Below are 27560 nucleotides of genomic sequence, written 5' to 3'. Positions count from 1 at the left end.
CAAAGGGCACGGAACGCTAGGAACACGCTCTCCTTTTAAAAAACCATTCTCGGCTGGGGCCACGCCCCTCCTTCCACGCCCCAGCCAATGGCAGCGGCGCCCCTTTCGCCGGAGCGCTACATTCGCTTCCTTATATGGAGCGCCGCGCCTTATAAGGCGCCGCCTCGTCGCCATGGCCACGTTGTCAATGGGTCTCTATCTCTCCGCGCCCCCCGCATCCCTCCCGCGGAGCACGTGACCCGAGGCAGCAGGAGAAGCGGCGGCGGCGGAGAAGCGAAATTGACAAGCGGAGACGGAGGAGCGACGCTGCTGCTGCTGCTGCCGCCGCCGCCGCCGCATCTCTCGGAAAAGAAAAGTTCTTCGCCCGCTCCGCTTGTCCCTAGGATTTTATTTTTTTTTAAAGCCAGTTTTGAGGGAAGCGGGGGAGGAAAAAAAATAAAATAAAATTCCGAAGCATTGTCCGGCAGCTTGCGCGGGCGGGAGCCGCGCGCGGGCGCAACTTCAGGATCGGGGCCGCCGCGCTGTGCGCAAAAGAAGAAACTGCTGCTTTTTTGCACTGGAGGGAGAAGAGCAAGGAACAGCCTCGAGCCCCTCAGGCGGAATTTGTTTCAAAGAAAAGAAAAGGGGAAAAAGAGAGAAAACCATCAATTTCTTCTCCAGGATTCCGAAGGAGAATTAAAAGCGATTTTCGAGCAGGTCTGGGTACTACCCTTCCTTTTCCCTCTTCCTTTCCGATAAAGGAGATCCTCCCCCGCTTTGGGGTCTTATTATTATTATTATTATTATTATTATTATTATTATTATTATTTATTAAACCATATTTTATTTTGGTGGTTTTGCTTGTGGTTAAGTCATTGCTGCCCACTCTGACAGATAGGAATTTGTTTTTGAATTTATTCGGGGGTGCAGTGGTAAGTCAAAGGAGCGCTGCCTGCTATTTTTTTTGTCTCCCTGTTGGAGAAGAAAAGCGTTTCCTTATTTCTGGGGTACTTTCCCCTTTTCAGGTAGAAAATGACACGAGGCAACATCGTGCTATAGGCACACCTACCTGTGAGTTTTACTCCCTCCTAAAGTAGCGAGCTCCTCCGCTGACTGCAGGGGCGCGCGCTTACTCCTGAGTAAACGGGTGAAGGTTTTTTTGCCGTGTCAGGAGCGATTTATCCCCACCCTCTCCCGCAAAAGCAAGACAGGATAATGAGGACTCCCGAAAAAGAAAAATTAAAAGAAAAATTAAAAAGAAAGAACTTTCGTTGGGGAAAAATGTATGAGAGTTTGCAAAACCGGCAGAAACTTCACAAATTGATTTTTGCTCTCTTTAAAAAAGCAAGAAGACGATTTAAACAGTACAGATTTGATGTTAGTTGCTTGCAACAATGATGTCTAAGGATGGCTTTTTCAGTGTATCTGAAGAAGTGTGCATGCACACGAAAGCTCATACCAAGAACTAACTTAGTTGGTCTTTAAGGTGCTACTGGAAGGAATTTTTTTATTTTTTTATTTTGACTATGGCAGACCAACACGGCTACCTATCTACTGATGGCTTTTGGTGTTCAGCTGAAAAACAAAAAACTTGCCCACGCATCTGTACTGGCATCACTTGCTAGGATTATTAATTATTATTTCTGTGGGATGAAATTATGGTAATTCAAAAAGAGTTTAATGGTACTAAATATTCTGTTATAATTAAAGAAAAAATTATATGTAATTTCCATAGCAGGATTTGACATCTGTTAAAAATATTACTAATGCTAATAAAGTTGCTTTAATTGTAATAGGGTGAAAGCTTAACACAATTGTGTATAGACAGTGGCATGAATATTTATTAAATATTGACTGTTGTTACTAATGACCGTTAATGTCTAGAGAAGGAAACAGGATCTAATAATATTAGCAACAATAGTGTTATCAACAGTAATCACTAGTAATTTTATTAACAGCAGTCTAATGCTGTTAATCATGATGTATCAATTACCATTACCTGTAAAAATAGCAACGTATTAATAGGAATATATTGCTAATAATGTACAGTATTGCTTTTAACAGTATTGCATTACTGATATTACAGATTTTGCAGGTAGCAATATCAATACAATTAGATGCCATTTCTTCCTGCGCAAAGCTTTTAAGAAATATTATTTATTATTCAATGGACATTCATTGCTATAGGGGGAAATGACATTTATTCATAAATATATTATTAGGAGGTGGTTGGAGATAAATTCTTCAGAGGATTGGTACAATGAATATCATTTTAATTCTTGCTACGCTTGGAAAAAGACAAATTCTCTCGCCCTCCCCAAATCCCTCATTGATCTGTAGATGATCTTCATCAGCTGTATTTAATACCTTGATCACGGGTCAATAGGAGAATAATGATATACACAGGGGTTCAGAGTTAAACCTACATGCTCCCTGATCCTTAAAATAGTTCACTGGAATAGATCTGTCTCATTCATGCAAGCTACTTTCTCTGTTGCTAGAGAAACTCTCTCTCCTTGAAAACTGAAATCCGAATGCCTGTTGATTTTGACCATAGAAAGGACAGAATGGGGAGGGAAACAGAGGCTAGATTGGAATCTTTGCCCTGGCTTAGATGGATTCAATTTGCCCACACCCCGAAGGCAGAAGCACCCTAAAACCCCAGAGACGGGCATTTCTGGTGATGAAACATCCATCCCAGAGACAGTTTCGGATGAAGGCTCTCCCTCTCTTTCGGAAGCCCATCAAAATCTGATGGATCGTTTCTTTGGAGCCACCACCATTTTTTAAAATAATATTTTTTTGGGGGGAAGTACCAGGGAACTGACTTTGAACTACCTCTCAAAGACTTGTTTGTTGCATTTTCTGTTCCTTTTGGGACACTGCTGCCTTAAAAGGCAGATGAACAGCCCTCAAAAGGCTGTCATAAGATGTCGTATATTTTACACTCGATGGGAATGTGAACTTTAGACAGCCGGGATGGGAGTTCTGTGGCTTCTGGTTTTTCCTTCGCCTTCCTTGCACAATGTTTGCTGAGCTCTCTTCTTAAAAATAAACTAACCTCTTGCACCTTTTCTCTCTCCCTGTCCTTCCTTAAAAAAATAAAAAATAAAACCCCCATGCACAGATCTGTCAGGATTTGAATGCCTGCTAGCAGCTGCCGCCTCACTGGAAGAAGTTTTCTCTCTGGTTATGGGTACCCTTTTCGGAGTCGTTATAACCCTGCTGCCTGTGTGCTTTCCATCCTCTGGCGACTGAAGACCCGAGATTCCTTCCCTTCTCTCTGCTGGGCTTCTGCCAAATCGAGGCATTGTGATCTTCTTTCTCCAGCGAAGAAGGCAGACCGCTTCTTTTGGGAAGACCCACGGGGAGGAAAATGGAGAGAGGCGACTGCAATTTCCCCTCCCGGCACTGATTCTTACTAGTGGGGATTTTGGGATTCCCTCTGCCGCTTTTGGAAGAACAGAAGAAAACCTTCGTTTACAGTTGCCTGCTAGGACTTGTGGGGCGAGAAGCTGCCAAAGACGCCCCTCCTTTCATTCCTTATTCTTCTCCCAAACCCTCCCCCCCTTTGCAAAGCATGCAGTTGTTTGCTGTTCTGCTGGAAAGTAGATTTATAACCCCGCTTTCTTCAGGATCTGTTTCATCCTCTTCCTCCTCTCTACCTGCTTCCTCCTTCTCTCCCTCCTTCACGGCTGGTCCTTTCCACCTTCTCCTTCCCAAACCTCAGCCGCTCACCCCCTGCCCTTCTCTATTCCTCTTCCCTCCGCCTCCTCCTTTCCTTCCTTCTCTCCCTCCTTTCTCCTCCTCTTGCCGCGCATCCCCCAGCCTTCCTGCCCATCTCATCCTTTCCTTCTCTCCCTAGCTGTCATTCTCTTGCCCGTTGCTGCCCCTTCTTGACCTCCCAGCCTCTGCAGCCAGCCCCATAGCTCCTCCAACCAACCCCCCCTCTGCTAGATCTCTCTCTAACCCCCCTGCAATTCTCACCCCCTTTCTCCCCTCCCACTCCCCTCCTTTCCTGCCCCTTCCTTACGACCCCTCTCCCAGGATGGCCCTGGTGGTGACCCCCTGGCAGGAAGAGCTTCCAGGCGTTCCTCCAGGGGTCCCGCCGCAGCTGCCAGCCCCAGCCCCCCAGGAGCCCAGCGGGGGCAGCAGCGGGGAGGGCAAGGCGTCGGCCTCGGCCGTGGACTGTCTGGTGTGCGGGGACAAGGCCAGCGGGAAGCACTACGGCCAGTTCACCTGCGAGGGCTGCAAGAGCTTCTTCAAGCGCTCCGTTCGCCGCAACCTCAGCTACACCTGCCGTGCCAGCCGCCAGTGCCCCGTCGACCAACACCACCGCAACCAGTGCCAGCACTGCCGCCTCACCAAGTGCCTCAAGGTTGGCATGCGCCGTGAAGGTGGGTTGCCTGGGGGGGGGTGTCCCACACATCTCATCCTCCTCTCTCTCTCTCTGTGTGTTTTCTTGCAATCTCCCTCTCCTCCCTTCGCTCTCCAGAGGCCAGTCTTCCATTTCAGTGTGGTGTAGTGGTTAAGAGCGGTAGACTAGTAATCTGGGGAACCGGGTTCGCGTCTCCGCTCCTCCACATGCAGCTGCTGGGTGACCTTGGGCCAGTCACACTTCTCTGAAGTCTCTCAGCCCCACTCACCTCACAGAGTGTTTGTTGTGGGCAGTGGCGTAGCGTGGGGGGTGCAGGGGGGGCCGGCCGCACCGGGCGCAACATCTGGGGGTTAGGGGGCGCAAATCCACGGGTTAGGGGGCACAAATCCACGGGTTAGGGGGCGCAAATTACTTGCCTTGCCCTGGGTGCTGACAACCCACGCTACGCCACTGGTTGTGGGGGAGGAAGGGAAAGGAGAATGTTAGCCGCTTTGAGACTCCTTAAGGGGAGTGATAAAGTGGGATATCAAATCCAAACTCCTCCTCCTCCTCCTCCTCTTCTTCTTCTTCCCCTGTTTCCCCCTGTTTGGATCTCTCTTGCTCTTTCCTTTTCTGGAAGTTGTGACATCCCTTTACTTGCTCTGCTCCTCCTTGCTGCCTTAGGGCTCCTCCGGAGAGCAAGGGGAAGGAGCGTAGCTCAGTGGTCAGAGCAGCTGCTTGGCTTGCAGAAGGTCCCAGGTTTCATCCCCGCTGGCAGAGGCTCTCTTGCCCTCAAGAGCAACTGCCAGTCTGTGCCAAAAGCACTGAGTTTCCTGTGATCCAGGTTTTCCTTTTTCTGTGGATGTATTCTGCGAAATGTCATCGATGCATCAATAGTCTTATTATTTATGTATTCATATGTTACCTGCCCTTCAACCTAAGTTCCCAGGGCAGGTTCCACCAACTAAAACACAGTACAGTGGTACCTTGGGTTAAGAATTTAATTCGTTCTGGAGGTCTGTTCTTATCCTGAAACTGTTCTTAACCTGAAGCACCACTTTAGCTAATGGGGCCTCCTGCTGCTGCCACGCTGCCGGAGCACGATTTCTGTTCTCATCCTGAAGCAAAGTTCTTAACCCAAGGTACTATTTCTGGGTTAGTGGAGTCTGTAACCTGAAGCGTTTGTAACCTGAAGGGTATGTAACCCGAGGTACCACTGTATTGAAACGGCTAACAATCGCAAAAATAACGTGGGCCCTAAAAGGATACGGCTTGAGTGTCAAAAGCACTTCATTCAGTTTATATATCCCACGCTTCCTCTCGAAGGAGCCCAGGGTGGAAAACCTATCAATCATGTAGAAAAGCATTTGAGAAGAGAAAGAACATAAGCAGAGCTCGCTGGATCAGGCCAATGGCTCATGTAGTCCAGGATCCTGTTCTCACAGTGGCCGATCAGATGCCTCAGTGGGAAACTTGCAAGCACAAAGTGCAACACACAAAAGCACAGTTGGCACCAGTGGCTCCTGTGGGAGGGAGTTCCGCAGTTTAACGATGCACTAGGTGAAAAAGTCTTCCCCTTTTCTCTGTCCAGGGATCTGAGGGTTGCCGGAAACAGTCATCTTTCAGCCCCCAAATGGCAACCTGGGTAAAGAGGGATGTTTTTAAAATCCCTCCTGAAAGCCAATTACGAGGGAGGCGGCCGCAACTCGCTTGGGAAGGCATTTCACAAATGGGGAGCCACCACCAAGGAGGCCATGTCAGTGCCAACCAGACCTCCTTGGTGGTGGCACCCTTACTACCAAGGCCTCCTCTGCTGGTCTGAAATGCTTGATACTGGGAAAGGTGCTTTTTAAAAAGGCACTGGTGCCTTAGTGGCCAATGGTGCGTTAATGGCGGATAGATTTGTGCATAGAAACAGAATAACCTGTCTTATATGGAGTCCAAACATTGATCCATTTAGCTCATTATTGTCTCTGCTGACTGGAAGAGGCTCTCTGGGGTTTCAAGCAGGGATTAAATGTGGGATCTTCAGCATGCAAAGCAATCGCTCTACTCCTGAGCTGCTGTCATTCCATTCAAAAATAAGAAGCTAGTCCTCATGGTTCTGAATAGAGGATTGGTTGTAATTGGGAGCTGCCTTACACCAAGCCAGCCCCTTGGATCAATCTAGCTGTGTGTTGTCTACACTGGCTGGCAGCAGCTCTCCAGGATTTCAGGCAAGGGATCTCTCTCCCAGCGGTACCTGGGGATGGCAGGGATCGAACTCAGGACCTTGTGCACGCAGGGTCCTTGCTCTGCCACTGAGCGACGGCCTTTTGCTGAACCATCCACACATCATTCTGCTTTATTTGCTGCGTTCTGCAGTGCTTCCTCAATGTCCGTATATTATTGCCACCCAGACGGGCAAACTGCGATTCTTGCATTGTAGGGGGTTGGACTAGATGACCTTTGGGGGTGCCCCTCCAACTCTGCCATTCTATGAAAAGCAGGGCAAAGAATTAAATCAGGCCATTTGAGTTAAAGGCTGAGAAAACGATAAACTAAAATCGACAGATTTGCGCACCGGCTACTTCCACCCCTGTCCTGATTTTATTTACTTCTGCTCTCCAGGGGACCTGGTTTAATTTCAATTTATTTGTGGCATGAAAAGTGAGGAGGATTTCAGCAGGGAGTGCTGGGACTTGACTGGGAACAAAGCAGAGATTCTGCTGCGAAACCTTTGCAGCGGCATACTCTGTCGAAAGGGAAATAGCTGCCCTGCCACTGTCCTGAACCTTCGGGACAGATAAAAGAAAGAGCTTTTTCACACAAGACGTAGCTAGACTCTGGAACTCCCTCCCACATGAGGGCAGAGGCAGCCACCAAGGCTTGAAAAGAGGACTGGGCAAATTGATGGAGGGGAGAGGGCTATTTGTCACTAGCACTAGCCCCTGTTGGCTACCAGGCACTGCGGCTTTGCTCTGCCTCCAGGAAAGCTTCTGAAAGCCGATTGCTGCAAATCGCAAGCGTGGAGAGCACTGCTGTTGCACTCAGGCCCTCCTTTTGGGCTTCCAAAGAGGCATGTGGATGGTCACTGTGAAAAGAGGAGGCAGGACTACAAGGCCTCCACTTGACCTGACCCAGGCGCCGGGCTCTTCTGATGTCCTTACGTTCCAGAGGAAGTCTATTTACATCCCTAGTTTCTTACAGGTATTTGGCCTTGGATGTTGGACTAGACTGGACCCCTTTGGCCTGATCCAACGAGCTCTTATTGCATTCTTAAAAGTAAAGGGACCCCTGACCATTAGGTCCGGTTGTGGCCGACTCTGGGGTTGCGGCGCTCATCTCGCTTTATTGGCTGAGGGAGCCGGCGTACAGCTTCCAGGTCATGTGGCCAGCATGATGAAGCCGCTTCTGGCGAACCAGAGCAGAAACGCCGTTTACCTTCCCGCCGGAGCGGTACCTATTTATCTATTTGCACTTTGACGTGCTTTCGAACTGCTAGCTTGGCAGGAGCAGGGACCAAGCAACGGGAGCTCACCCCGTTGCAGGGATTCGAACTGCTGACCTTCTGATCGGCAAGTCCTAGGCTCTGTGGTTTAACCCACGACGCCACCCGCGTCCCATTGCATTCTTACGAGAGCACTATACAAAGTGCCTATGTGGGGACCCTAATTCTTCATCTTCCTTCCATCCCTCTTCTGCTTTCCCTGCCTCCCGTTTTCCTTTGTGACTCTCTCCCGTTTCTATCCTGTTTTCCGCCAGTTCCCCTTTTCTTCATTTCCCCCCAATTCCCTCCACGCCTCCTCTTTGCTTTCTCTCCTCCTTTTCTCCCTTTCTTTGCCTTCCTCTTCCTCTGCAACCCTTTTACAAAGGCAGATCTTGATTATCTAGCCTTGCCAACCACGTGCCCTTTGCTGAATCCTCCTCCTCTCTGCTCCTGCAATTTCTTCCCTCATTCCCCTTGATTCATGCCGTCTTTGTCTTCCCAAGAACCACCCAGGGTAGGACACCATCTCCTCCTTTTCATCTTCGCCCTTCAAAATTATTTACCTTTCCCCTTTCCTTCTCTCTGTCCTTCCTCTGCGCTTTCTTCTTCTTTATTTTTTAGGATGCACCACTTAAGATCCCGTTTCTTCCCCTCCACATTTAAGCAGAGGGGCTCCTTTGCAAGACGATTGGACACATTAATGGCTGATAAGGCTACCAACAAGGGACGCAGGTGGCGCTGTGGGTTAAACCACAGAGCCTAGGACTTGCCAATCAGAAGGTCGGCGGTTCGAATCCCCGCGACGGGGTGAGCTCCCGTTGCTCGGTCCCTGCTCCTGCCAACCTAGCAGTTTGAAAGCATGTCAAAGTGCAAGTAGATAAATAGGTACCATTCTGTTGGGAAGGTAAACGGCTTTTCCACGCGCTGCTCTAGTTCGCCAGAAGCGGCTTAGTCATGCTGGCCACATGACCCGGAAGCTGTACGCTGGCTCCCTCGGCCAATAAAGTGAGATGAGCGCTGCAACCCCAGAGTCGGCCACGACTGGACCCAATGGACAGGGGTCCCTTTACCTTTACCTTTAAGGCTACCAACATCTGCTGGCTGCAATGGCTATTTTCTGCCTCCACTGTTGGAAGCAGTAGCTGCTGAATAATAGCAGTTCCAGGAAACCACAGGGGGGGGGGAAGTGCCATGGCATTTGGGTCTGGCTTGTGGGCATCTGCTTGGCTATTGTGGGAACATTTGCAGGATAAAAAGCTACAGGATTTCTGGGAAAGGTTTCAAGAAGTGCACAGATTAGAAAGGAAACCAGTGCAGCTGCCTCAAAATAGTTGCAAGCCCCCGGCAGTGTTTTTTAAAATCTTTTTTTATTTTTTAATATATCTTTATTAATTTAAAATAAATGCATTTATGAAAAACAGATGTACATATAAGTAAACAAACATACAATCAAACAAACAAATAACAGAAAAATCAAACAAACCACTACACTATTAGAAGATTAATATCATTATCATCATATATACTCCTGGTATTGAACACAATTATAAAATTTGTAGAAAAGAAATTTAAAACCGACTTCCAATTAATCTCACTGTCTATCCGTTTCTTCATACCGCACAGTTACTTGTATAATTTATTTTTACCTCCTCCCTACAAATGTAGAAAACTATGGAGTAAAAGGAAACATCTTGGCAGAATTAGACTGAGCCCCCAGCAGTGTTGAAAGCAGCACGGTGTCTGACCGCCCGAGTAGCAGGTAGAGAAACAACTAATCATGCCTCAGTGATTTTAAAAAATAAGTTGTCTGGAAGGGGGGCAAAGGATTCCTTGGAGGAGAGAGAATGCGGGAAGATTTGAGACAGTGTTTTCAGAGCTTGCTCACACAGCACAACCTGTGGAACTCCCTGCCACAAGAAGCAGGGACAGCGACCAACTTGGATGGCTTTAAAGGAGGGTTGGGCTGGTTCATGAAGAGGGCTATCGATGGCTGCTAGCGACGATGGCTGTGCTTCTGCGTCCACGGTCAGAGGCAGCAATTCTTCTGAATGCCAGTTGCTGCAGGAACTGCAGGAGACGAGAGGGCCTTTTGTGCTGAAGTCATGCTTGCGGGTTTCTGACAAGACGGGCCCTTGGCGTGATCCAGCAGGCTTGTTTGTGGGGCCAGAGCTGAGCGCCCTCTGATCTGCCGGCCCTGCCAATCATGCAGCAGGTGGGGAGGAAGCAGGGCAGGGTTCCCTTTGCCTTGACACAAGCTTTTTTAAAATATATATATCATTTTTATTGATTTTCCAATAAAAAAACATCCAATTAATATATCCAATCATAATACTCCAATTAAAATAAAAAACTAAAAAAGAGACGAAATTATAGTCCAAATTATAATTATTAATTTCTCGGGGCTCCCCAGGGTCTGGAGCTCTGAAGCAAATCTCCACATCTTAGTCCTGTTTCTCCTCGTTGTTTCCATATTTTCCACATCTCAATTTTGACGCTTCTTACTTACTTAATTTTCAGTTTTCTTTTTCACTGTGATTACTAACAACCCCAATGGCATGGTATTGCATCATACTATATACAAAGCAAACAAAATAATAATAATAATAATAATAATAATAATAATAATAATAATAATAATAAATAATAATAGGTCAATTTATATCCTGCCTTTTTCCCTGACAGGGACTCAAGGCGGCTTACAAATAAAATAAGAACTGCTAATTATTATTATTTTTTGAGGAGTGCAACCATTAAAAAAACAATTAAGCAATGTAATTAAAATTACCTATCTGTCTATAGGGGATGCGGGTGGCGCTGTGGGTTAAACCACAGAGCCTAGAACTTGCCGATCAGAAGGTCGGCGGTTTGAATCCCCGTGACGGGGTGAGCTCCCGTTGCTCGCTCCTTGCTCCTGCCAACCTAGCAGTTCAAAAGCACGTCAAAGTGCAAGTAGATAAATAGGTACCGCTCCGGAGGGAAGGTAAACGGCGTTTCCATGCGCTGCTCTGGTTCGCCAGAAGCGGCTTAGTCCTGCTGGCCACATGACCCGGAAGCTGTACGCCGGCTCCCTCAGCCAGTAAAGCGAGATGAGCGCCGCAACCCAAGAGTTGGTCACAACTGGACCTAATGGTCAGGGGTCCCTTTACCTTTACCTATCTGTCTATAAAATTCCTGTGTTGTACGGGGTTGGACTTGATGGCCCCAGCAGGGTCCCTTCCAACTTTACAATTCTGTTAAAAACGTACTGGCAATCTCCCTACGACAGAGGAATGGCAAACTAAGCTGTTGGACTGCGCCAAAATGGCAAAACTGACCGGAAAGCTCAGGAATCAAGAAGACGAGAACTTCAAGAAAGAATGGGGGGGGGGGAATTATAATTTATTTAGGACACCATTGTAAAGCAGGTGAAAACATTACCAGGATTCTAATAATGCTTGTAATGGAACAAATGTGTTGGACAATATGGACAGGTACAAAATATTGTTGTTGTTTAGTCGTGTCCGCCTCTTCGTGGCCCCCTGGACCAGAGCACGCCAGGCACTCCTGTCTTCCACTGCCTCCCGCAGTTTGGTCAAACTCATTTTAGTAGCTTCGAGAACACTGTCCAACCATCTCGTCCTCTGTCGTCCCCTTCTCCTTGTGCCCTCCATCTTTTCAAACATTAGGGTCTTTTCTAGGGAGTCTTCTCTTTTCATCGGGTGGCCAAAGTCTTGGAGCCTCAGTTTCAGGATTTGTCCTTCCAGTGAGCACTCAGGGCTGATTTCCTTCAGAATGGAGAGGTTTGATCTTCTTGCAGTCCATGGGACTCTCAAGAGTCTCCTCCACCACCATAATTCAAAAGCATCAATTCTTCGGCGATCAGCCTTCTTTATGGTCCAGCTCTCACTTCCATACCTCACTACTGGGAAAACCATAGCTTGAACTATACGGACCTTTGTTGGCAAGGTTATACAAAATATAGACTGAAATAATACGCATTTGGAAATGTTGACACTAGATTCAGAGAAATGTGTATTTGGCATTGTTACAGCTCTTCATTTGTAAAACCAAATAAAAACAATTAAAAAGACCACATACTGGCAATCACAACGGGAAAATAATAATAAGGAAATGAAATGGAAACATGTGCATCCTTCGTTTCCCGAGCTTGCTTGGGTGGTGAATACTGAGAATCTTAAGTCAGAAACCCAGGAAATAAAATTTTCCCCTCCCCAGGACGACGTAACAGCATATTGGTTTCACGAAATAAATGCTGAGACGCGAATCATGTGCTTTCTCCCTTCTTCCCCCGATAATATTTTATTTATTTTCCAACAATAACAGAAACAAAACAAACAACAATAAAAACCAAAACAAATTGACTCCCCCCCCTAATCCCTTCCTTGGTTCCATTGTATATCAATGTACTACATGCCCATTATAAAGTTTTAACCATTTGAATTTCTTATTGTCCATTCATAATAAAATTACAAGAATTCTCAAAACTCTGCCAATGTATTAACCTGTGTACATTGCAATAAAGTCCTTCCATTCTTCCTTAAATTCCTTGTTGTCGCTTCCTCTTAATTTCATTGTCAACTTTGCCGTTTCAGCATATTCCGTTAATTTAACTTGCCAATCTTCTTTGGCCGCAACGCTTTCATCTTTCCAATGTTGTGCTGTTTGTGCAGCCGTGGTTGCGTACATAAACAAATTCTTTTGTGATCTTGGTAAGTCCATTCCTGTAATACCTAACAGGAAATCTTCTGGGGTTTTTTTTAGCAAAGGTTATTTTAAACACCTTCATTTCATTATAAATCATTTCCCAATAATTCTTAACAATTTTGCAATTCCACCATTTATGAAAAAATGTACCTTCTCTTGTTTTACATTTCCAACGCTTGTTTTCTCTAGTTTTGTACATTTTTGCTAGTTTAACCAGAGTTAGACACCTGAAGGAGCGTCTCCACCCCCATCTTTCTGCCTGGACACTGAGGTCCATCTCTGAGGGCCTTCTGGTGGTTCCCTCCCTATGAGAAGCCAAGTTACAGGGAACCAGGCAGAGGGCCTTCTCGGTAGTGGCACCCACCCTGTGGAACGCCCTCCCACCAGATGTCAAAGAGAAAAACAACTACCAGACTTTTAGAAGACATCTGAAGGCAGCCCTGTTTAGGGAAGCTTTGAATGTTTAATAGACTATTGTATTTTAATATTCTGTTGGAAGCCGGCCAGAGTGGCTGGGGAAACCCAGCCAGATGGGCGGGGTATAAATAATAAATTATTATTATTACTTATTATCTATACATCATTTTTTCTTTTTTATATACATTTTTATTATTTTTAACATATTAATTCCAACATTCATGCAACATAACTTCTCATCTTATGCAATATTTTTGGACTTCCGTCAACGCCTCTGATGATGTTCCGTTCTTTATCACTTATTATGCATTGCTTAATTACATATTACCTTTAATTATCCTTAACTAATACAGTGGTGCCTCGCAAGACGAAATTAATTCGTTCCGTGAGTCTTTTCGTCTTGCGATGTTTTTCGTCTTGCGAAGCACGGTCCGTCGCAACTGCGCCTCTTCAAGCGGCTTTAAGAAAAAAGCGAACAAACTCGCAAGACGTTTTCGTCTTGCGAAGCAAGTCCATAGGGAAATTTGTCTAGTGAAGCAACGCAAAAACCGAAAAACCCTTTCGTTTAGCGAGTTTTTCGTCTTGCGAGGCATTCGTCTTGCGGGGCACCACTGTAATTCTCCTCAATGTCTTTTTTTGGGGCAATATTTCAAATAATTCACCTTACAAAACTTCTTACCAACCTACTAGCGTGATCTGTTCATCACAATTACTTTTCAAATAGTCCGTAAATTGACTCCAGCCTTCTGAGAATCTCTGGTCCCGCAGGTTTCAAATCCTTCCTGTTAGTTTATCTAATTCTGCATAGTCCATCCATTTCATCCTCCTTTCTGCTGCCATTGCATATAGAAGCAACCTATACATCATTTTCTCCCTCCCTCCCTTCTTGTCTCCCTCCAGCCGTGCAACGGGGGCGCATGGCTCCCGCGCAGCCCAGCCCGGGCCAGTACCCCTTCACCAACGGAGACCCCTACAATTGCCACTCCTACTTGACGGGCTTCATCTCCCTCCTCCTCCGGGCAGAGCCCTACCCCACTTCCCGCTATGGGGCCCAGTGCCTGCAGCCCAACAACATCATGGGCATTGAGAACATCTGCGAGCTGGCCGCCCGCCTCCTCTTCAGCGCCATCGAGTGGGCCAAGAACATCCCCTTCTTCCCGGACTTCCAGTTGGCTGACCAGGTCTGCCTTCTGCGCATGACCTGGAGCGAGCTCTTCGTCCTCAACGCCGCCCAGTGCTCCATGCCTCTCCACGTGGCTCCCCTCCTGGCCGCCGCCGGCCTCCACGCCTCGCCCATGTCCGCCGACCGCGTGGTGGCCTTCATGGACCACATCCGCGTCTTCCAGGAGCAGGTGGAGAAGCTGAAGGCTCTGCACGTCGACTCGGCCGAGTATTCCTGCCTGAAGGCCATCGTCCTCTTCACCCCAGGTGAGCATCGCGCGCTGCCGGATCGGAGGAGGAGGAGGAGAGGGCTATTGGTGGCCATGATGGCCATGCTATGACTCGCCATTTCATCATTCGGGGCAAGCCAGAGAAAGTCCTCCTTCACGCACGGCATTGTTAAACTATGGAACTCAGTGCTGCAGGAGGCAGCGATGTCTGCTATTAAGTAGTGGGTGGACATAGCAAACGACACAGAGATTTCTCCAAATGCCATATTTTTCGCTCCATAAGACGCACCTGACCATAAGACGCACCTAGTTTTAGAGGAGGAGAACAAGAAAAAAAATAAAAATCCCTCTTGCTGTTCTGGCTTCTGGGATAGCTGCACAGCCTCCATTCGCTCCGTAAGACACACACACATTTCCCCTTGCTTTTTAGGAGGGAAAAAGTGTGTCCTATAGAGTGAAAAATACGGTAGTTCTTACTTATAAAGCTGGAACTGAACAGCAAACAGCTCAGCCAGCCTGCTTTTATAGGCAGCCGGCTGTCAACATCGTAACAACAACAGCCCAGGGTTTCCCGCCTAAATTAACTTACGTGGACCTGAGTGAAAACTATACAGTGGTACCTCGGGTTAAGAACTTAATTTGTTCCGAAGGTCCGTTCTTAACCTGAAACTGTTCTTAACCTAAAGCACAACTTTGGCTAATGGGGCCTCCCGCTGCCACCACGCGATTTTTGTTCTCATCCTGAAGCAAAGTTCTTAACCCGAGGTACTATTTCTGGGTTAGCAGAGTCTGTAACATGAAGCGGCAGTAACCTGAAGTGTCTGTAATCCGAGGTACCACTGTATACACAATACCCCTGGTGGCCAGGGTGAGAACTTCAATACATAACATCTGCCATCTTGGATGGCTGGAACAGAAGGCTGTCGTTGGTTAATGGCTGTGCTCTGCCTCCACAGTCAAGAGGAAGTGATGCTTCTGAATACCCAGTGGCGTAGCGTGGGGGGTGCCAGGGGTGCCGGCCGCACCGGGCGCAACCTCTGGGGGGGGGCGCGAGTCCAGAGGGAAGGGACAAGTTCCTTCCTCCGCCGGGCTCCCCGCCGCCACCGCCAGCCTTGCGCCCTAGCACGCGCGCGCCCGCCCGCCCCCCGCCGCCACTGCGCTCCACTCACTGCTCGCAGGAGGAGCAGCCGCTGCAGCAGCGCCGACGCCGCCACCGACGCCTGGCCGGGCACGGGCAGCCTCCGCACCCCGCCGCCGCCGCCATCCCCTCGGCCCAGCCACAGGCGGCAGCTGCTTCTGCCGACTGGGAGGGAGGAGAGCTCCGAGGGGCCTCACCGCACCCTGCGCTCCCCAAAACCCTCCAAGAGGAAGCCGGCGGGCGGGCGAGGGTCTCCCGGCAGAAGGGGGCGCCGCTGGCTCCGGCTCTCAGCGCAAGGGGGGGGGGGCGAGGACGGAGCACGGCTGGAAGCCCCCGGACCCGGCCGGGAGGAGGAGAGGCGCTCGCCAATCCCGGATCTGGAGCTCCACCTACAGCCCAAGGAGAGGAGGGGGCGGGGAGGCGCCCGAGGGGAGGGGGCTTCGGCTGCCTCAGCCCGCGGGGGCTCCGCAAATAATAAATTTAACAAATTCCTGCTGAGCCTTTTGGGGGGTCCTTGGCTCCTTCGCTCGCCCCCAGCCCCAGTGGCGTAGCGTGGGGGGGTGCAGGGGGGCGGGGCGCAACATCGGGAGGCGCTCGCTCACACTCGAGTGCCAAAATCCACGGGTTAGGGGGCGCAAATTACTTGCCTTGCCCCGGGTGCTGACAACCCACGCTACGCCACTGTGAATACCTAGTTGTTGGAAACTGCAGCAGGAGAGAGGGCTCTCCTGCCCGGATCCTGCCTGTGGGTTTGCCATGATGGCGGGGGCACTTTCCTGGCCATGGTGAGAACAGGATGCGGGTCTCTTCTGATCGTGTTGGATCTGATTGCGCAATTAATTCAAAGGTGGCTGCAATGCTGAATGGCTTCAGGAACACGTTCCTTTCCTGTTGAGCGGTTGTTAGGAGAGACCAGGGGAAGGCCACCACTGAGAAGGCCCTCTGCCTGGTTCCCTGTAGCTTCGCTTCTCGCAGGGAGGGAACAGCCAGAAGGCCCTCGGCGCTGGACCTCAGCGTCCAGGCTGAACGATGGGGGTGGAGATGCTCCTTCAGGTCTACTGGGCCAAAGCCGTTTAGGGCTTTCAAGGTCAGCACGAACACTTCGAATTGTGCCCGGAAATGTCCTGGGAGCCAATGTAGGTCTTGCAGAACCTGTGTCATGTGGTCTCGGTGGCCGCTCCCAGTCCCCAGTCTAGCTGCCATATTCTGTCCCAGGATGATCTATGAGAAAGTCTTCTTCCCTCTGTTGCTTGTATGGAGGTTGCAGAAAGGCAAGAGATTCAAGCAAGGAGCCAGAACAAGTTACCAGCCAAGGTGGGCTGGCTATCCTGGTGTTGGTGGGCCAATTCCTGGCCCACTGGATGGATAAAGCTTGCTTTTGCTAGCAAGCAGAGTTTGGGGTGGTCACCTGCCTACATCTGCGTTGGAGGGAGGTCAGACAAGATGACCCCTGGGACACTAATGAACACCTGCATGGCCAAAAAAGCCACTATGGTCTGGAGTGATTCTGGGTTATGCCAGCAGAGGGTGGAGGAGTGACTCCCTCTCGCCTCCTGCTGGAGGGAAACAGAAGCGACTTGCCCCTTTGGGAAGAATAGGAGAGCACGATCCATTTCTGAACCTGCCGCCCACAACCACCAGTCTGCTGCTGTGAAACAGGCCAAGAGGCCAATCAGACCTGGAGGATCAACCCCCCTGGAAACTACCATTAATCCAGAACACGGCAGCTAGGCTGGTGACTGGGAGTGGCTGCCGATACCACATAACACCGGTCCTGAAAGACCTACATTGGCTCCCAGTACGTTTCCGGGCACAATTCAAAGTGTTGGTGCTGACCTTTAAAGCCCTAAACGGCCTCGGTCCAGTATACCTGAAGGAGCGTCTCCATCCCCATCGTTCAGCCCGGATACTGAGGTCCCGCTCCGAGGGCCTTCTGGTGGTTCCCTCGCTGCGAGAAGCCAAGTTACAGGGAACCAGGCAGAGGGCCTTCTCGGTGGTGGCGCCCACCCTATGGAACGCCCTCCCATCAGATGTCAAGGGGATGAACAACTACAGTGGTACCTCGGGTTAAGTACTTAATTCGTTCCGGAGGTCCGTACTTAACCTGAAACTGTTCTTAACCTGAAGCACCACTTTAGCTACTGGGGCCTCCTGCCGCCGCCGTGCCACGGGAGCATGATTTCTGTTCTCATCCTAAAGCAAAGTTCTTAACCCGAGGTAGTATTTTGGATTTGGATTTGATATCCCGCTTTATCTGGGTTAGTGGAGTCTGTAACGTGAAGCGTATGTAACCCGAGGTACCACTGTATCTGACTTTTAGAAGACACCTGAAGGCAGCCCTGTTTAGGGAAGTTTTTAATGTTTGATGTTTTATCATGTTTTTAATATTCTGTTGGGAGCCACCCAGAGTGGCTGGGGAAACCCATCTGGATAGGCAGGGTATTAATAGTAGTAATAGTAATAGTAGTAGTAGTAATGTATATCCCTCAAACCCAGTGTTGTCCATACTGACCCTCCGTGAATTAAGGCGAGGAGCTTCCCTAGAGATGCTGCTGGGCGTGTGTGTGTTAACCTGGGACATTCTGCATGCCAAGCAGGTGGTGCACCTGTGAGCTGTGACCCTCCCCTTCACCTTTCTCCTGGCACCGCTACCTAGAGCTGGCCTCTGCAGAAGTAGAGCTTAATAAACTGCATGCATGTCAAGGAGAAAGGGGATAGAGAAGAGTTTTTCTCCCTCTCCCATAGTTCTAGAAGCCGTGCAACGAAGCTGAACGTTGGAAGATTCGGGGGAGAGAGAAGAAAGTGCTTCTTTGCAATGCACATTGTTAAACTCCCTCCTGCAGGATGCAGCGATGGGCAAAAGCCTAGGTGGCTTTAAAAGAAAATGACACAAATTCATGGAGCAGGAGAGTGCTATTGAGGGCTACTATCTGTTGATGGATGGCCATCCTGACTCGGCCCCAGACACACTGATCAGATGTTTGGAAACTGTGGCTGGATGGTTATGTGGGAGCCGGTTGAAGTTAAATCCTTCGAAGACAGAGGTCCTCTGGCTGGGACGGGACGATATGGGATTGGGGGGGCAACTCCCATCTCTTGCGGGGGCGCAATTAGTGCCAGCACCATCCGTTAAGAGTTTGGGTGTAATCTTCGACACCTCCCTTTCCATGGAGGCGCAGATTGCAGCTATAACAAAGGCGGCATTTTTCCATCTCCGCCAAGCTAAGCAGTTGGCTCCTTACCTCTCTCGCCCTGACCTAGCCACTGTGATCCACGCGACGGTCACCTCCAGACTGGATTATTGTAACTCGCTCTACGTGGGGCTGCCCTTGAGATTGACCCAATAACTCCAGCGGGTGCAGAATGCCGTGGCAAGGCTCCTTACGGGGTCCTCGCTGCGAGATCACATTCACCCGGTGCTATACCAGCTGCACTGGCTCCCAGTGGATTACAGGATCAGGTTTAAGGTGCTGGTTTTAACCTTTAAAGCCCTATATGGCCTAGGACCCTCGTACGTACGGGACCGCCTCTCCTGGTATGTCCCACAGAGGAACTTAGGTCTTCAAACAAAAACATCTTGGAGGTCCCAGGCCACAGAGAGGTTATGTTAGGCTGGCCTCAACCAGAGCCAGGGCTTTTTCGGCTGTGGCTCCGATCTGGTGGAACACTCCGTCACAAGAGACTAGGGCCCTGCGGGACTTGACATCTTTCCGCAGAGCCTGCAAGACAGAGCTGTTCCACCAGGCCTTGGGCCAGGGCACAGCCTGACTCCCTCTTTTAGTTATCTTCACAGAACTCTAGCCCAATGGTTGCCATCAGTTTGATTTGAATTAATTTTATAATGAAATGATTTTGGAATGTTGTATTATTTTATTGTTGTTAGCCGCCCTGAGCCCGGCTTCGGCTGGGGAGGGCGGGATATAAATAAATAAATTATTATTATTATTATTATTATTATTATTATTATTATTATTATTATTATCCATGTTGTCTATGCTCTGCCTTCACAGTCGGAAGCAGGAATGCTACTGAAGACCAGTTCCTGGAAACCGCAGGAGAAGAGATTTGCTCTTCTGCTCAAATCCTGCTTCTGAGTTTCCCATTGGGGCATCTGGGAGAACAGGAGTCTGGGCTAGAAGGATCCAGCAGAGCCTTCTTACGTTTCTATCTGCCCTCTGAGCATGTGGTTTTTTTTTGCATTCTGTTTCAACCATGTACATGGCTTTGACACCATTGTCTTGTGAAGCGGTCTATAAACTTGTTGAATCTCAATGGCAACCTCCTCGAGAGCCAGTGTGGTGTAGTGGTTAAGAGCAGTAGTCACGTAATCTGGGAAACCGGGTTCGTGTCTCCGCTCCTCCACCTGCAGCTGCTGGGTGACCTTGGGCCAGTCACACTTCTGTGAAGTCTCTCAGCCCCACTCACCTCACAGAGTGTTTGTTGTGGGGGAGGAAGGGAAAGGAGAATGTTAGCCGCTTTGAGACTCCTGAAGGGGAGTGAAAGGCGGGATATCAAATCCAAACTCTTCTTCTTCTTCTTCTCGATTCCGCCCTGCCATCGATCGGTGCCGGCTATTTTCTTGAAGGCATCAGGTAGCTGAGCTTGCGATGGCATGGAGTGTGTGTGTGTGTGGGGGGGGGTTTGCTTGCGTCTTAAGTGATCTCGCCTTGCCAAAATGTACGTTGGTTCCTGAAATCGCCCCCAGGCCAGTTTGCCTTTGCTATTGCAAGATGGAAACTGTCGGAAGTTTGGGCACACAGCCTTTGCACAGAGCCAAGAGAGTGAGAGGGACGCGGGTGGCACTGTGGGTTAAACCACAGAGCCTAGGACTTGCTGATCAGAAGGTCGGCGGTTCGAATCCCCGTGACGGGGGTGAGCTCCGTTGCTCGGTCCCAGCTCCTGCCAACCTAGCTGTTCAGAAGCATGTCAAAGTGCAAGTAGATAAATAGGTACCGCTCTGGCGGGAAGGTAAACGGCGTTTCCGTGCGCTGCTCTGGTTCGCCAGAAGCGGCTTAGTCATGCTGGCCACTGACCTGTAAGCTGTACGCCAGCTCCCTCGGCCAATAAAGCGAGATGAACGCCACAACCTAGTAGTCGGTCACGACTGGACCTAATGGTCAGGGTCCCTTTAAGAGAGTGAGGGACCTCTGTGCCCTCAGACTGTACCTTTAACCTTACGAGCTTGCAACCTTAGCAAGACTAGGTTGGAACAGAACCTGCATCTCACGTCCCCATGTCTGCGCTGGTCATCTAGCATTTGCTAGGGGGCGAGTTCACGAAGGTGCTGGAGAAACTATTTGCTTTGATGCCCGGAGTAATGCACCACGACTGGCAGATAAACAGCCCGCCTCTCTGTGTGTGTTTTTTTTAATTAACCAAATCTAGCTGCCCCCCTTTCTCTCCCCACACGCACACACCCTGGTGCTCCTTTCATCCCTTTGGTGGCCCGCGACAGCATAGCCAGAGTAAGCGTTTTCAAGTCCCAGCTATTGATGCTGGCGACGGGCGGCCCATTCTCCCCACGCAGCTAAATGTCTGTTGCGTTAGCCATGCCGCGTTAGAAAAAAGCGGCGGCTGTGAATGGATTCGCGGTGAGGTCCCTTTTGGGGGCCTCTGTCAATAGCGGCGGCGTTCGTGGCCTGAATAGCCACGGCACTCATTTGAGGGGCTCTGAATGGAGCTGTTTTGTGGCTCCCGCAACGGGGGAGAGGGATGAACTCAGCTTGAAGGTTTCATTCAAGCTGGGAAACGGCAGCCCTCGGAGACGTATTTCACTGGAGTGCTTGGGGGGGCGGCGGCGGCGAATGCTTCTCAACAGGCATGGCGGGGGGAACACAACAACCCTCAAATGTATATTCTCTTAATTGAATCCTGGAATTATGCTCAGTGGAATTTTTTTTTTTTGGGGGGGAGGTGATGTTATAAATAAATAAATAAATAGATAGATAATTTATATCCCACCCTCCCCAGCCGAAACTGGGCTCAGAGCGGCTAACAACAGGAAAATAATACAGCATTCTAAAATCGTAAGGTTCTCCGTGGGACATACCAGGAGAGGCGGTCCCTTAGGTACGAGGGTCCTAGGCCGTATAGGGCTTTAAAACCAGCACCTTAAGCCTGACCCTGTACTCCACCGGGAGCCAGTGCAGCTGGTAGAGCACTGGGTGAATGTGATCCCACAGTGAGGACCCCATAAGGAGTCTTGCCGTGGCATTCTACACCCGCTGGAGTTTCTGGGTCAGTCTCAAGGGCAGCCCCACGTAGAGTGAGTTACAATTCTAAAATCAATTCATTATAAAATCAGTTCAAATCAAATTGATGGCAACCGTTGGGCTAGAGTTCTGTGAAGATTACCAAAGGAGGGGTCAGGCTGTGCCTTGGCCAAAGGCCTGGTGGAACAGCTCTGTCTTGCAGGCCCTGCGGAAAGATGTCAAGTCCCGCAGGACCCTAGTCTCTTGTGACAGAGCGTTCCGCCAGATCGGAGCCACAGCTGAAAAAGCCCTGGCTCTTGTTGAGGCCAGCCTAACCTCCCTGTGGCCCGGGACTTCCAAGATGTTTTTGTTTGAAGACCGTAAGGTCCTCCGTGGGACATACCAGGAGAGGCGGTCCAGTAGGTACGAGGGTCCTAGGCCATATAGGGCTTTAAAGGTCAAAACCAGCACCTTAAATCGGACCCTGTACTCCACCGGGAGCCAGTGCAGCTGGTAGAGCACCGGGTGAATGTGATCTCGCAGCGAAGACCTCGTAAGGAGTCTCGCTGCAGCATTCTGCACCTGCTGGAGTTTCTGGGTCAGTCTCAAGGGCAGCCCCACGTAGAGTGAGTTACAATAATCCAATCTGGAGGTGACCATTGCATGGATCACAGTGGCTAGGTCAGGGCGAGAGAGTAAAATGACTGAATTTGGTAAAGTGATGCTCATTTCAAGAATCACCTAAGACTGAAGAAAGGAAGAAGACCCTCACTCTAGCATCCTGTTCTCACTGAAGCCAATACCTCACAAGCAGGATTTTAGCACGAGAGAATTCTCTCCTTTTCTGTGTTTTTCGGCAACTGGAATTTAGAAACATTGCTGTCTCCGACCACAGAGGCAGAGCGCAGCCATCAGACCTACTAGCCATCAGTCAGTGGCGTAGCGTGGGTTGTCAGCACCCGGGGCAAGGCAAGTAATTTGCGCCCCCTAACCCGTGGATTTTAGCAGGGGGCAGAGAGCTGCGAGTGTGAGCGCACCCCCCCCAGATGTTGCGCCCGGTGCGGCCGGCCCCCCCTGCACCCCCCACGCTACGCCACTGCCATCAGTGGCACTCGTGAACACAAAACTTGTTATGGTCAGAGACCAGCTTAAGAAACACAAATGGAACTACTATCCCAATATATACAACAATGGGTGTTCAGTTTAAAATTGCAATAGGCATAGTAAAGGAGGTAAAGGGACCCCTGACCATTAGGTCCAGTCGTGGCTGACTCTGGGGTTGCGGCTCATCTCGCTTTACTGGCCGAGGGAGCCGGCGTACATCTTCTGGGTCATATGGCCAGCAGGACTAAGCCGCTTCTGGCGAACCGGAGCAGCGCACGGAAACGCCGTTTAGCTTCCCGCCAGAGCGGGACCTATTTATCTACTTGCACTTTGACGTGCTTTTGAAGTGCTAGGTTGGCAGGAGCAGGGACCGAGCAACGGGAGCTCAGCCCGTCACGGGGATTCGAACCGCCGACCTTCTGATCGGCAAGTCCTAGGCTCTGTGGTTTAACCCACAGTGCCACCCCCGTCCCCTGTAGGGGACATATAGGCTTATAAACACAGACAGGCATATAAACACGTAAAAACTTTAAAATAGACTACCTTAGAGAAATGACCCAAAGTCGCCCGTGGATCCGGGTTTGGAAATTTCCAAACTAGATTGAATCGGGCGATGGTCTGCGCCTACAGATCTGTGCGCAGAATCTGACAGCCATCCGGGTCGTCTTGTGGTCTTTGCTTAATAGGAGAAGATCGAATTTTTGCTTTGCCGGGAGGTCAGCAAGCCACACCAGCAGCTGGTTGAAGGTTTCTCTATGTGCCTCATTGTAAAAGGGACATCTAAAAAATATGTGTTCAGGGCTTCCTATATCCTCCAAAGGACGGGCACAAATTCTCTGGTCAAATGGGACTTTTTTAAAGGACCCTTCCAAGACTGGCGAAGGCAGAGCCGAGCTTTCTGGCAAGTGTAAAAGCCCTTCTTGCATTTTTGGATACAAGAAAAAAGAGATATGCTGCTGCTGGTTCCCCCAACCGCTCTGGGCATCTTCCAACATATATAAAAACATAATAAAACTTGAACCATTCTAAAAAACCCTTCCCTATACAGGGTTGTCTTCTGATGTCTTCTGAAGGTTGTAAAGTTACTATATTGGCCCAAAAATAAACCACACTCCCCCCCCCCAATTCCGACTGTGAAAAGTTAAAGTGCGGCTTAGATTTGCGACCTTACAAAACTGGCTTTTACGATATCGCTGCAGTAAAATGGAATGGGTGCAAGTGCCTGCGAAATTTTAAAGGTGTGGCTTATATTCGGGTGTGGCTTGTATTCGGGCCAATAAGGTACTTTTCTCCCTGGCTCGGGGGTGGGTGGGTCGCGTAACTCCATACCCTCCAACTTTTCTCCAGTGAAAATAAGGAAAAGTGGGATGTTCCGGGATCAGATCAGAAACCGGGACGGCTTTTGTAAATCCAGGGTTGTAGGAGCTGGAGTTTTGGTTGTGCTGTGGCCCTGGTTTGGGCTTCGCCTTGGGCATATGTTTGGCCCCTGTGAGAATAGGTTGCTGGCTTAGCGGATGGTGACTTTTACCACATATGGTGGACTTGTGATAAAGTTAAGAATTTTGGGGAGTTAATTTACAATGAACTCAAGAAAATATTTAAATACACTTTCCCAAAAAAACCCAGAAGCCTTTTTGTTGGGTTTGATGGGTAAGGAAATTAAGAAAGTGGACCACAGCAGCGGCAAGAAACATGCTTGCCCCAAACTGGAAATTGCAAGAAGTTCCTACCATTGCGGAGTGGCAGACAAAAATGATGAGCTACGTGGAGTTAGCCAAACTGACGGGAAGAATTCGGGACCAGGACGATCAGAGGTTTCAAGGAAATTGGAGTAAATCTATGGTGTATATAAAGGATAATTGCAAAACTTTTAAAACACTGGCAGGACTGAAATAGCTTACAATGTACCACAGATACAAGGTTTATAAATAGAATTCGCCATATAAGAAAATAAGGGATACTTGCTGAAGGGATGGAGGGAAGTCGCAAGCTCGGCAGAGCTAATAGTATCTATGTGATTTATTGTAAAGGTAAAGGGACCCCTGAACATTAGGTCCAGTCGTGGCCGACTCTGGGCTCATCTCGCTTTATTGGCCGAGGGAGCCGGCGTACAGCTTCCGGGTCATGTGGCCAGCATGACTAAGCCACTTCTGGCGAACCAGAGCAGCGCACGGAAACGCCATTTACCTTCCTGCTGGAGCGGTACCTATTTATCTACTTGCACTTTTGACGTGCTTTCAAAGTCCTAGGTTGGCAGGAGCAGGGACCCAGCAACGGGAGCTCACCCCGTCACGGGGATTCGAACCGCCGACCTTCTGATTGGCAAGTCCTAGGCTCTGTGGTTTAACCCACAGCGCCACCCGCGTCCCTGTGATTTATTGTATTGTACTGTAAAAGTATGTATGAGGACTGTAACAGTATGTATAAGGAAAATAATAAATAATTATTATATATAAAAAAAGAGAATAGGGTGCTGGCCTAGATGGGATCCTCTCTAGCTAGATCCATCAGCTGGGCTCTCACTCCGATCAGTTGATCTCCCGTGCGAACCTTCTTTCCTTCTCCCCCTTGCAGATGCGGTGGGGCTGACGGACTTGTGCCATGTGGAGAACGTCCAGGAGAAGTCGCAGTGTGCCTTGGAAGAGTACGTCCGGAACCAGTACCCCAACCAGCCCAGCCGATTTGGGCGCCTCCTCCTCCGCCTCCCCTCTCTGCGCATCGTCTCCGCCCCTGTCATCGAGCAACTCTTCTTTGTGCGCTTGGTAGGCAAGACCCCCATCGAGACGCTGATTCGAGACATGCTCCTTTCCGGGTCCAGCTTCAACTGGCCTTACATCTCCATGCAGTGAAAGCAGCCGGGGGTTGGAGGCCGTGACTGTTGCCTTTGCCCCCCAAACTGGGCGATGGGGGCCTGGTTGGTGCGCAGACAGCGGTGGGCTGTCGCTCAGGGAGACAGAGGGTCTCACCTGTGCTCCCTCCAAAATGGCGGCCCTCGAGACAACCAGGAAGTGACATCAAGGAGGTGGAGCTTGAGGGCACTTTCCCGGTTTCTTCTTCTTGGGAGTGACTTTGGACAAGCAATCCCTGCCCTTCCATATTTATATCGCAGACAAAACAAAATGTCGGCCGTATTCTTAAAATGAGCTTGATCCTTGGATGGTTATTTTTTAAAATGTGCTTTGTCTACAAGAATGTCCTTGCCCCTCAAGGAATTATAATGGAACAAGGGCATTCTGGATCGAGAACCTGAGATCTTTCGTTGTCCCATTTCTAAGAGATTTCTATAAACTTCATTGGTGGGTTTGCCTTGGGCCTGCCTTCTCAACTGGTGAATGTTTTGTTGACAGCGTGTTGGCGACTAGAGGCCAAGGTGAAGGTTTGCAGTGGATTGCGATACAAACTTGGCGATGCGCAAAAACACGTGTGGCTTGCTGAGCCTCAATTGTGCAACGGCACCTCAAGCAATCTTTCACCTTCCCTTTTGCGTTTGTGCATAAATGTGTAACGAGGGAGAAAAGGGCTGGGGCAATTGGGAAAAAAAGACTTGCCTCTTCAGACCGATCAAAAAGAAAAGACTTGCCTCCTCAGCCTGCTTTCCTTTTCTTTTTATAACAAGGACTTTCTTTTTCAGGCCAATATGTGTGAAAGTGTCCTTTACAATACTGCAAAAAGCCTGCATATCTTCCAAGACTCCTTCCCTGTGGGCCTTTACAGCCTAGGGAACTGTCTACAATCTATGATGTTTGGGAGTGATGGTGGCCATCATATCCTATACATGAATTGAAGCGGAAGAGATACAGAAAAAAACGAACAAACCCAGAATTGGAGTCGGGGCAGTTGATTCCATTCATGTGCAAAAAAGAGGAGATAGACAGGGGGGAGACTTCTTCTTTTTTAATCTAAAGGAGGGGCAAAATGATTTGGGATGTCTCTTACCTGGAGGGGGAAACATGCTATTTATAAAATAAAATAAACTCAGATTATATCCTACTCCCGTTGCCCAGCTAAATGTACTTACATACAATTCAACACCCATAATTTTCTAAATTTCTGATGGTTTCTTTGTAAGCGCAGCGGCGGAAGATCTCATCTTATGGATTGTGGGTTCCTTTCTTGGATGCGGGGGATGAGGGGAGACGATAAAAAAGAAAAAAGGAAAAATGTAGCATCCATCAAGTAGATTTAATTAAAAAAAATAAATGATGGAGCTGGCATTATAATTAAAATTGATGATTGCTGAACTCCTTCCAGATTATTTTTTTTAAAAGAAATTCTCTTCCCTCCCTTTCTCCACCTTTCCCCTATCTATAATGCCCCAGAATCTGTGGGTTTGGGGAAGATGAGCTCTCCCCCCCCCCATTTTTTTCTCAGGAAACATTTGCCCAGGACGATTAGGACAGATGGCGCGGCCAAGTAGGAGGAAGATGGTTTGCGGGAGGTAAAGCAAGTGTGTGTGTGTGTGTGTGTGTGTTTGTGCGTATGTGGTTTCAGGAAATGGAACCTCAACGTAGCTGTTAAATGTTTTCCATCAAAGGGGGGGGGGGGAAGCTGCCTGCGTGAGGGAAAGGAAGGGGGGGGTGTCGCTTGTGCATTTTTGCTGTTTATTCCCTCCTCGACATACAAATGGGCTCAGAACGCGTTCAGTCACCACCATATGGAGTGATGCTCACGTCAGAAGCTGGTCCACGGAGGCGGGGTGCGCAGGGACTGTTACAAGCTTGGATGAGGTTTTTCAGTACATAAGAGGCTCATTGCTGGATCAGGCCCAATGGCTCATCTAGTCCAGCTCTCTGTTCTCACAGTAGCTGAC

At 49.1% G+C, this 27560-nt stretch overlaps 1 protein-coding gene across 2 annotated transcripts; it reads left to right on the top strand.

The window, feature by feature from the left end:
• Positions 1 to 262: 262 nt before the first annotated feature.
• Positions 263 to 26740, top strand: LOC308575167 (COUP transcription factor 2-like). Of its 2 annotated transcripts, XM_081173737.1 has the most exons (4): positions 263 to 696; positions 3107 to 4376; positions 13827 to 14354; positions 25325 to 26740. In XM_081173737.1, the coding sequence occupies exons 2-4, from the start codon at positions 4028 to 4030 to the stop codon at positions 25597 to 25599; spliced, it is 1152 nt and encodes a 383-aa protein (XP_081029863.1). In that variant the 5' UTR covers positions 263 to 696; positions 3107 to 4027; the 3' UTR covers positions 25600 to 26740. The 2 variants fall into 2 exon arrangements, with proteins under 2 accessions (XP_081029863.1, XP_081029864.1); XM_081173738.1 differs by lacking the exon at positions 263 to 696 and having other exon boundaries at positions 3960 to 4357.
• Positions 26741 to 27560: the final 820 nt, after the last annotated feature.

This window comes from Podarcis bocagei (genome assembly GCF_964188305.1).
Source record: "Podarcis bocagei genome assembly, chromosome: 16".
Lineage (NCBI taxonomy): Eukaryota > Metazoa > Chordata > Lepidosauria > Squamata > Lacertidae > Podarcis > Podarcis bocagei.
Note: the sequence above shows the minus strand (reverse complement) of the source record. Positions and strands in the feature narration are given on the sequence as shown.